Source organism: Nycticebus coucang, chromosome 9 (assembly GCF_027406575.1).
Source record: "Nycticebus coucang isolate mNycCou1 chromosome 9, mNycCou1.pri, whole genome shotgun sequence".
Lineage (NCBI taxonomy): Eukaryota > Metazoa > Chordata > Mammalia > Primates > Lorisidae > Nycticebus > Nycticebus coucang.
Window position 1 is genome coordinate 27,893,150 of NC_069788.1, and position 10,544 is coordinate 27,903,693.

A 10,544-nucleotide genomic window follows, 5' to 3' on the forward strand; every position below is an offset into this window, starting at 1 on the left:
TGATTATTTACAAAGCACTGGTAGGAGTCTAACTATGGGGTTAAAAGTTTAAGGAGACAACAAAACTACTTGGTGATATAATGTCAGAATCTCTCACTGAAATACTTTATTTCTCTGGTTTTGTTTTCCCATTCAGAAAATAGAGCTAGAGATAGTGATCTAGGTTCTCCAGGGATGATTTATTTAACCATTCTAATAGACAGCCAATTATGATAGAGAAAGCATTTAATAAGTGTTAAATTAATATTAAATCACAGTTCATATTGTATGACTAGAAAGTAAAATGTATGGTCCATGATAAGGCTACCGGCATTTGTGAAAGAACATAAAAGATCACAACAAAACTCTGAAATCTGGTTCATCTCTGTGGTAAATTAACTAAGATTTTGACCATAATTTGTGGGCAATGGGGGTGGAAGTGGGGTAGAAGGAAAGGAAGAAAGGGGTCCTTTTCCTGTCATCCCTTTTTTGGGACCTCCCCTTGATTCCCCTTCAGGAAGTGGAATGGAAAAACCACCTTGCATTCGTCAGTAACTCTGTGTCAACCACAACTTAAATACAGGTCAGTTGAAACAGGGGCAGTGATTGCTATAAACCAACAGGCACTCACATTGCTATAACACAGGCGTACAGAGGAAGACGCACAGAAAGACCTTCCTGCGCAAAGCCCTCATCAGGAGCAAAATGACAAGGAGGACCCTGCGTGACATGCCTCTGGTGAGTAGTCATAATTCTGGTTTAAGGGCAGTCACGTCTTGGATTTGGGAAGGGCAGATTTCTAAGGGATTAGGCTCACTTAGGGTCTTTTAAAAATTACTTCTTTAAAAAACTGAGATGACTTTAATTTGGACTCCTTCCTAGTGGATAAGAAGAAAAAAAGATAACTAGAAAAGTTATAAAGGGCTGCACAACATAGCCCCTCACATCATGCTTTAGTCTGTGTGGTCCTTGGTGTCACAGACAACTGGCATGGGCTCTCCTGGGGTCACTCTTCATAGAGTTAGGTTGGCCAAAATCCCCCCCTTTTTTTAAAAATGGATAAACAAATGTTTATTTGTTTACTGGAACAACAAAAAAATTACAAACTCTGGTACATTGAAAAACATGGTTGAGACTCATAAATGTTATACCATATTGACAGAAAGCAGTCAAGAAGAAAGATGTATTTGTTCTGTGATTCCATCTGTATGAACTTCAAGATGAAGGATAGTTGAAAAGGTTATAAGAGTATGGAAATATTTTATATCTTGATTTTACTCAGGCCTATATCTATCTATCCATCCATCTATCATCTATCAATCTATCTTTACACTTTAGATGAGATTGCTTTATACGCTTTCCTCTATCTATGCTACCCTTCAGTTAAATAGAATAAATAAAAATATTAATATCAAAATCCCAGGAGAGAAGAACAAAAATTCTGAAATTGTTGCTAAGAGTTTGTTTTTATAATGTGACCAGCATTTTTTTTTAAATCAGAACATTAGGGGATACACATGTTTTGTCTGCATACTTTGTTTTTGTACAGGTAGAGTCAAAGTTACAAGTGTGCCCTTCACACAGATAGTGTGGACTGTACCTGAAAGGGGTGAATTTACCCAGTCCCTCCTACTCCCCCCAGCTTGAGTTTCCCTGAGATTTACTTCTGTGTGTGCATGTAAGTGCTGATCAATTAGTTCCAAATTGGTATTGAGTATATGTGTTTGTTTCTCCATTCATTTTGTTTTGTTTGTTTTGTTTTTTAGACTTTTTGCCCTTGGGAGAGTGCCATCGTGTCATAGCTCACAGCAACCTTTAACTCTTGGGCTCAAACGATTCTCTTCTCTCAGCCTCCTGAGTACCTGGGACTACAGGCACCTGCCACAATGGCTGGCTATTTTTAGAGATGGGGGTCTTGCTCTAGCTTAGGCTGGTCTCGAACCCATAAGCTCAGGCAATCCACCTGCCTTGGCCTACCAGTGTACTGCAATTATGGGTGAGAGCTACTGCTCCTGGCCTGTTTCTCTATTCTTATGATGTTTCACTTAGAAGAATGTTTTCCATCTTTACCCAGCTTGTCACGAAAGATACTAGATTACTGTTTTTTTATATGGCTGAGTCGTATTGAGTATGCATATACCACATTTTATTTATTAGTCTTTTCATGTATTGGTGGGCACTTGGGATGTTCCCATGCCTTTGTGACTGTGAATTGTGCTGCTATAACCATTTGAGTGCAGGTTTTCTTTTGATAAAATGATCTTTTTTCCTTTGGGTATATGCCCAAAAGGGGGATTACTGGATGAAATGGTGGATCTACTTTAAGTTCTTTGAAGTATCTCTATATAATCTTCCATAGAGGTCATACTAGTTTGCAGTCTCACCAACAGTGTGTTGCTTTCTTAATCTGTGATAAGAAAGATAGAACTTTTGGATAAGAGCCATCTCATTAGACTTAGGTAATATCTCATTGTGATTTTGATTTGCATTTTCCTAATGATTAGTGACATTGAGCATTTTTTCATGAGTTTATTGGCCATTAGATTATCTTCCTTTGCAAAGTTTCTGTTCATGTCTTTTGCCTACTTTTTAATGGAGTTATTTGATTTTTTTTTTGCTGATTTGCTTGAGTTCTGGTTATCAGCCCTTTATCAGATATATAGCTTGCAAACGTTTTCCCCCATTCTATGGGCTGTCTACTTACTCTATTAATTGCGTCCTTGACTGGGAAGACAGTCTTTTTTTTTTTTTTTGAGACAGTCTCAATTTTCACCCTTAGTAAAATGCTGTGACATCATAGCTCACAGCAATCTCCAACACTTGGGCTCAAATGATTCTCTTGTCTCGGCCCCCCAAGTAGCTGTGACTACAGCCATCAGCCACAACCCCTGGCTGTTTTTAGTGATGGGGTCTCGCTCTTGCTCAGCCTGGTCTCGAACCTGTGAGCTCAGGGAAATCCACCCACCTTGGCCTCCCAGAGTTCTGAGATTACAGGTGTGAGCCACCAAGCCTGGCTGGGAAGAAACTTTTTATTTGATCAGGTCCCACTAGTTTATTTTTGTTGCTGTTGCTGTGATTGCTTTTGAGGTCTTCTTCATAAAATCTTTCCCAAGGCCAATCTCTCTAAGAGTTTTTCCCACATTTTCTTCTAGAATTCCTATTCTTGCCTTAGATTTAAGTCTTTTATCCATCATGAATTAATTTTTGTGAGTAGTGAGAGGCGTGAATCCTGTTCCAATAGCCCAAAACTCTTATTTAATGTTGGGAACTTAGCCAGCCTGTTAGGAGATATGTATATGTATAGTTTACCTTTGGGGTCCCAAGAGATTTAGTAATTCCCCTGAGACTAGGAAAGCCTTGGATGGAAGAAGTGAAACCACCCAGTGTTGGGTGGCCATGGTGGCTCATGCCTATAATCCTAGCACTTTGTGAGTCCAAGGCAGGAAGATCCCTTGAGCTTAGGAGTTCAAGATCAGCCCGAGCAAGAGTGAGACACCATTTGCACTAAAAATGGAAAAAATTAGCCAGGTGTTGTGGCAGGTGCCAATAGTCCCAGCTATTTGGGAGACTGAGGCAGGAGGATCACTTGAGGCCCAGGACTTTGAAGTTGCTGTGAGCTAGGCTGAGGTCATAACCCTCTAGCTTGGGCAACAGGGTGAGACTCTCACAAACAAACAAACAAACCATCCAGTGCTGACTTTGGACAGCTCCTAGAGAGAGTTCCCATGTCTCTTATTGCTACTTATTTATTCTTTTGTACCATCTCATTCCTCCTGGAGGAAAGAGGGATGTTAATGTCATGAAAATCTTCACCCCTATCCTCACCAAAGGTTTGGAATTTTGCCTAGCATTACTCAGATAAAGTTTGGGAAGAATTTAATATAGAGACATAAAAAAAATTAGGGCTTAGGAAATCATGTAGCATATCATTAGCTTAGATTATTCCTCTTTTTTTCCTACTTTTACAAGCCATGCAACTTAAAAGCATTTGCATGTCACAAAAGGCTCATGACATATGGCAATAATAACACCTTGATTTTATATTCATATGTTATTTTAGATATTACAAGAAATGCAGCAAAGTCTATTACTTAGGACCATAGGCTCCGGAGCCAGACCTGGCTCCACTACTTGCCAAATGTCGGATTTAGGGTAAATCTACTTAATCTTCTTTGTGCCTCGGTTTCTTCAAATATTCAGTTGGAATAACAATGACATCTACCCCATGCCATTTTGGGGGATTAAATGATATAATTGAGAATAACTGTATTTATACTCTAGGTCAGAGTATATGTCAGATCTGTGCGTGCTTCATTTTTAGTTAGTTTGGCCGTTCTAATACAGAACAGCTGATAGTGATAGAGAAAGCCTTCTGTAAGTATTAACTATTCATATTAATATTAACACCCCAGAAACTCTCTTCGCTGTCACCACTGACAGAAATGGGGATTACTTCTCCCATTATACAGATGAACAAAAGCCCAATTAAGTTAAATGATTTATTTGACATCCCCGGATGACGTAAGCACAGGAACTGAGACATGAATTCTAAGTTTTCTGTATGCTCTTTGAAGGGTTCAGAGGTTGTTTTTGAATTTAGCCATTGCATCCAAACAAGTCTATTGAGTGGCTTTGTGCTGCAAACCTATTTCTATTTCTTGTTTCTTTGAAGAAATCTCTTGTTGACAAGAAACCTGACAGTATAAAGGCATTGGCACAGGATTAAAAGTTGGGAGTTAAGGCACGTAGGACATTGTCACTAAGTGGTGCAGGCCAATTCTCATGGACCTAGAAGCTGCCGGGCTCTGGAGTTCATTCTACACAGTGGTGGGTTGGGGGCACAAACTGCAGTTAAGTCCAGGGGGTGAGTGTTTGGGTTGCTCAGGTCTCTCCATTAGAGGGAGGTGCAGAGCTAGGCTGGGAAGTTTGGTGTCCTGTTTGTTAGCACTCACTTTTAGCTGTTGCTTTCTCATGTCTGTTTCCTATTTTACAGAATAAGCGCAATATCTATTAACCTGCTTTACAGAGGGTGTAGAAGAAGTGAAGTCTATAAAATGCTCTGAACTTCCCTGGCACTCTAATCAGAGCCCCTGCTCTGTTGCATTACCACTAACTCCTACAATTTCAGATCAAAAGCTTTGTGGAACAAATTGGCATGATTTGCAGTGATCATCTGATTTCCTGATGAAGGGCCGTGCGGCCTACAATACTTACTTAATTCTGATACAGTTGTCACATTGCTTAAAACGCTTGGGTCTTCTAATGACACAAAGCTAAGATTAATGTTGATAGTTATAATAATGACATTCAATGGCAATGGCATTGACCACTGGCATTAATAGGCTCGCGAACCCACTGAAGTTACTTATTGCCTCTCAGACATAACTTCTTCACCTGTTTAAATGGGATAATTAATACTAGCTTTGTCTACCTCACAACTGTGGCTGTGAAAATCCAGTATGTAAAGAGATGTAAAAGTGTTTCTAAGATACTCTAAACATATGTAAACAAATATAATAATAACTAGTTAGAAGCAGGGTAATCATTGCTAAATCATATAACCCCAGGGAATAGTTACTTTAAAGCTTTCATGATGAAAACTAGAACTGATCAGTGAATCTGATTCAGACAGGAAAGAAAACACAAAGGAGGAATTTACTTAAGAAACCTGCAGATGTGGTACATAGACTTGGCAAGCTATCTAAGGACCTTCTTATCTAAATTGTTATTTAAAGAAACAAACAGGCCGGGTGCAGTGGCTCACACCTGTAATCCTAGCACTTTGGGAGGCGGATGCAGGAGGATCATTTCACCTCAGGAGTTTGAGACCAACCTGAGCAAGAATGAGACCCTGTCTCTACCAAAAATAGAAAAATTAGCTGGGTGTTGTGGTGGGTGCCTATAGTCCCAGTTACTCAGGAGGCTGAGGCAGGAGGATCACTTGAACCAAGGAGTTCGAGGTTGTTGTGAGCTAGGCTGAGGCCATGGCACTATAGCCTGGGCAATAAAGTGAGACTGTATCTAAAACAAGAAAGAAAGAAAGAGAAAGAAAGAAAGGAAGGAAAGAAGGAAGGAAGGAAGGAAGGAAGGAAGGAAGGAAGGAAGGAAGGAAGGAAGGAAGGAAGGAAGGAAGGAAGGAAGGAAGGAAGGAAAGAGAAAGGAAGGGAGGGAATAGCACTTTGTTAAGACAGAGGTGTGTGAAGGTGAATTCTACAACTATCTTGCTATCTTGTCCACTGTGTATTATTAGCAAACTGTTGACTTAACAATAGCCACTGGTATTGATAATTCCTATGTGCTGGCGATGTTGCTAACTTTATATAAATTATCTCATTTACACATTTTCCATTGAAACAAACTGAGTCCCATCTTCTAAGAGTCCAGGAACTGAGTTACAGACCTTAGAATTCTGACTCTGGAGCTCATGCCCTGAGTCACCACACTATAGAGATAAGAACTATTAGGTGAATGAACCAATGATTGTGGGACATGTAAGGAAATGCCTATTGATTATGTGAAGGTAAATCATCCTCCTTCCGGCTTATCTGGGTCAACCTTACTTTCAATTTCTTTTCAGTATCAGCTACCTCAGTACAGCAAGTTGATATCATGACCTTTTTATTTACTCTTATCATTTCTTGCCTCCAGCATCTACCAAGTGTAAAGGGGAGGGCCTTTCAAGCCAGCATATGTAATCACCTTCCCTATCCTAACTGATGAAGGGTGTAAGCCCAGAGAGTGGAAGCAACTTAGCTTTAGCTCTTGTTCTGTGTTGAGAGTCAGTGATGGGTCTTGTCCATCCCCAGGAAGGGACAGTGGTCATGGTGGGGTGAGCAAAGCATGGTCATGACAGAGGGAAGCTGGCAAGATTTTTAGCTCTTCTTTCGTGATGTCTTCATAGAGCACTTTCCTTTTTTGTGCATTCCTATTAACACCAGATAAATTGCTATTTCAATGTAAGTACATAATATATGTACGTTCCAGAGCTTATGAGAAATAATTCCTGTATTCTCTGTTGTCGAGCATTGATAGTGCCCCTGTTTCCTTCAATGATCATGGATAGTTGGAACTTAGCTATAGCTGGTTTTGCATAAGGTTTCTCCTAATGCATTGGGCTTAACTATATTGTTTAACTATCATTTTTTCATTCATTCAGAAAGTATTTATGGGACACCCATAAGCAAGTTCTCCTGCAGGAACTTAAAATCTAACGAGTGTAAATCTGGCATGAACACAAATACTGTGTTTCTAGGCAACTTGAAAAATGCTGCTTCAGGGCTAGATGGTAAAAGCTTTATGATTTAAAGATAATAAACATACCTCTGATTGAACCACATTAGGGGCAGTCTCTAGATTAGACCACATCTAAAGTGGGTCTTGATGGAAGGGTAGGATTTTGACAGACAGAGGAGGGGCAATGTATTTTTGATGGAGGGGTAGATGGGAGAAAGGATTTTTGTGGAGGATTCATGGCATATGAGGTTGGAGATAAAAATGAAAGCTATTATTTATTAAGCCTCTATTTTTTTAGATAGATTTATAGGTGCTTTACATAGAACATTCCATTTGATCTTGTGAATATTTTTATGAAGTAAGTATTATTATCCAGTTGGAAAGAAGAGAAATGAGAAGCTCAGCAAGGAAGCCAGGATAAGATTTGAACTCCCTCCTGGACGCTGTAGTCTTTCTGTCTCGCAGTTTGGGACTGTGGAGGGCTTCAATCATTGGGCTAATGAGCTTAGTTCCCAGTTTGGCACCTTGATGTCTTCAGGTATAAGTGTTCCCATTTCCAGGGGAGGAACTGAGGTGTGGGAGAAACTCTGATCCTATGAAAGGACAAGGAATGTGATTCAGCTCGAGCGCGTATTCTCTCTTGTCAGATAGGATGCTGGAGTTTCTAACCAACTGCCACGCCCTCTCCTCTCCAGGCCACGGTCCTGCTGCTGTCGATGCTGGGGCTTGCCTTTCTGAAGGAGGTGGTGGCTGAGACAAACTTCACAGAATGGCACAGCCCTGTCTTAAACCTTAGAGGCTGTCCTCCTCCAGATAAGAGCAACTTTGTGAAGCTGGACATTCGCCCAGTAGGAAACCCTGTAATGATCAGGGCACAGAACCTCCAGAACCGCTCCCTCTCCCCCTGGGATTACACGTAAGTGCAAACAAGACTGAGTTTTACATGATTTTGAAAACTATGTTAATTTCCTGAAAGCACTGACTTCAGCATTTAAAAAAATTTTCTTTTGAGGGAAAGTCTCACTCAATTGCCCTGGGTAGAGTGCCATGACATCATAGCTCACAGCAACCTCAAACTCCTGGGCTCAAGTGAACCTCTTGCCTCAGCCTCCCAAGTAATTGGGAATACAGCTAATTTATCTATTTTTAGTAGAGACAGGTTCTGGCTCTTGCTCAGGCTGGTCTTGAACTCCTGAGCTCGAGCAATTTACCTGCCTTGGCAGAGTGCTAGGATTACAGGTGTGAGCCACTGTGCCCAGCCCTGATGTTAGCATTATGGAGTGGATCCATGTTAACAAAAACTTTTGTACCCCATTAATATTTTGAAATTTTAAAAAAAGTTAATGTATTCTAATCATACGGTAGAAACTTTAGAATATATACCAAAAATAACAGGGGAAAGCCCTCACATTCACTCTTCACAAGAGTAATCCCGTTTTACCCAGGAGCTTATATATTGTTCTCACCATTTTGGGAAGGGTCTGCATGTATGGTTTGATAGTCCTAATATTTTACTTCCACATTCTCATGGACTCTGTGTCTTTTTCAACTTCATGCAGTCCTAGGTTGTAATTTACAATGGTTTTCTGTGTTGGAAGAGAGGATTCTTTAAAGCAGCCGTCATGATACTCGGTGCATGAGGATCAGGGGGAACCTGGAAGTGTCAGTTCAGGGAGGCCCACTTGCAGTAGGCATTGCCTCTTCAGCAGTGAGAGGGAGGGAGGGGTGCAGAAGGCCAGCTTGGGAAGTGGGATGTTGGGTGGGGAAACTCAGGGTACAGTCTTATCATTTTGTCTTAAGAGACAGGTTCTAGAACACCAAGCACTCCCCGCCCCCCTGAAATAGTCTCCAAATATAACAACAGGTTCCAGGGACAATTAGAAGGGCTTCTGGGGGCTCCCCAGATGAGTGGGGAGGGCACAGGGGTAAGCTGGCTGTGTTGACTTCACTGGCCAGGCAGAGGGGCCTATTGAGAGAGAACCTGAGAGAAGTCTCTAGATGCCTCGATCTCGGGAGGTTGGCCTTTCCTTTCCCAGCAGCAAGCTTTGTAGACTGTGTGTTGGGAGACCTACCAGTGATGTTCAATCTCCAGGCAAAGGATAAATAATAATTGCGGTAATAACAGCGCAAATAAAGAGAATCTAAAAGATGGAACATGAGTTGAATGCTAACATTGTATAGTGGGGTGTTTTATATGCCTTTGTAACACTCAGTGTTCTTAGTCATCGCGTTAGAAAACAGTATATGAAAATCTTCAGAGTCTATTTGAGGAAACGGAGGCTTAGGGAGTAATTAGCTGACCGGTGTTTGGAGATCCAGGCCATCTAGCTCTGGAGCCTCCTGCGCCCCACAGGGGAGAGGCCAGTGCTATGGGAGGAGGGCTCTCATCTTTTGTTCTTTCCTTTGCCTGACCGTTGTGCTTTGGCTTGATCCCCCTGCAGTGTCGACTGGGACCCCAACCGCTACCCCTTCGTAATTTCTCAGGCCAAGTGTAGGTACCTGGGCTGCGTGGATGCCCTGGGGAGGGAAGACATGTCCATGAACTCCGTTCCCATCCAGCAAGAGACACTGGTCCTCCGGAGGAAGATTCAGGGCTGCAACGTTTACTTCCAGCTGGAGAAAGTGGTGGTGACCGTTGGCTGCACCTGTGTCACCCCCAGGGTCCGTCACGTGGGGCCCTGAGAGCAGCTATCAACTCAGCTGGAGAAGCAGCACTTCTTTCCCAGCACTCTGCAGCAAGTCCTGTCAAATCCTCAGTTCCTTCCACTTCACAGGACTCTTTACCAGACTGACATGGAATCCTCAAAGCTCTGTATTAGATATAATCTTAACTTTCTGAGGTGCTTCAAAATTATTAGATAGTCCTAGATGTTCCAATGTTCCAATGCCCTGAGAATGGCTGGAGGAGAATTATGGAGCCTTTGGTCCCCTCTCTGTGTTATGTGATGACCACCTCCAAGCCGTGCCATCCGCCTGGCCCACTGCCATTCCCTGTGGGCTCTGCTGGCAAAATGGGTCTCTTTCATGTAGACAGAAATGCAGAAAATATAATCACAATGTATGTATTGAATTTTATATTAGATTATATATAAAATAATAGGAGAAAAATTAATATATCTAATACTAATATAATAAACTATTAATAATTGAAAAATACTTTGGTGTTTGTTTCTAGTTTCAGCTTGTACTCACAGACATGGTAGTCCTAGAGATTTTAAAACTCTAGATACCTAATATTCGCTTTTCATAGTTTCCCATTAGAGCACTGGTCTTAGAGTTGTTTTGTTACTAATGGTGCTTGGAGATTGGTTACATAAAGAGTTGAGGAGAAT

At 41.3% G+C, this 10,544-nt stretch overlaps 1 protein-coding gene across 1 annotated transcript; it reads left to right on the forward strand.

The window, feature by feature from the left end:
• The first annotated feature begins 605 nt into the window (after positions 1-605).
• Positions 606-10,319, forward strand: IL17F (interleukin 17F). The gene is made up of 3 exons (XM_053601923.1): positions 606-717; positions 7,908-8,128; positions 9,654-10,319. The coding sequence occupies exons 1-3, from the start codon at positions 685-687 to the stop codon at positions 9,892-9,894; spliced, it is 495 nt and encodes a 164-aa protein (XP_053457898.1). The 5' UTR covers positions 606-684; the 3' UTR covers positions 9,895-10,319.
• The last annotated feature ends 225 nt before the right edge of the window (positions 10,320-10,544 follow it).

Bases quoted from the DNA above. Each gene is read 5' to 3' on its own strand.
- IL17F (XM_053601923.1), top strand. From the start codon at position 685: ATGACAAGGAGGACCCTGCGTGACATGCCTCTG. The intron at 718-7,907 runs GTGAGTAGTCAT...TCTCCTCTCCAG, and splicing joins CCCTGCGTGACATGCCTCTG to GCCACGGTCCTGCTGCTGTC. The intron at 8,129-9,653 runs GTAAGTGCAAAC...ATCCCCCTGCAG, and splicing joins CTCTCCCCCTGGGATTACAC to TGTCGACTGGGACCCCAACC.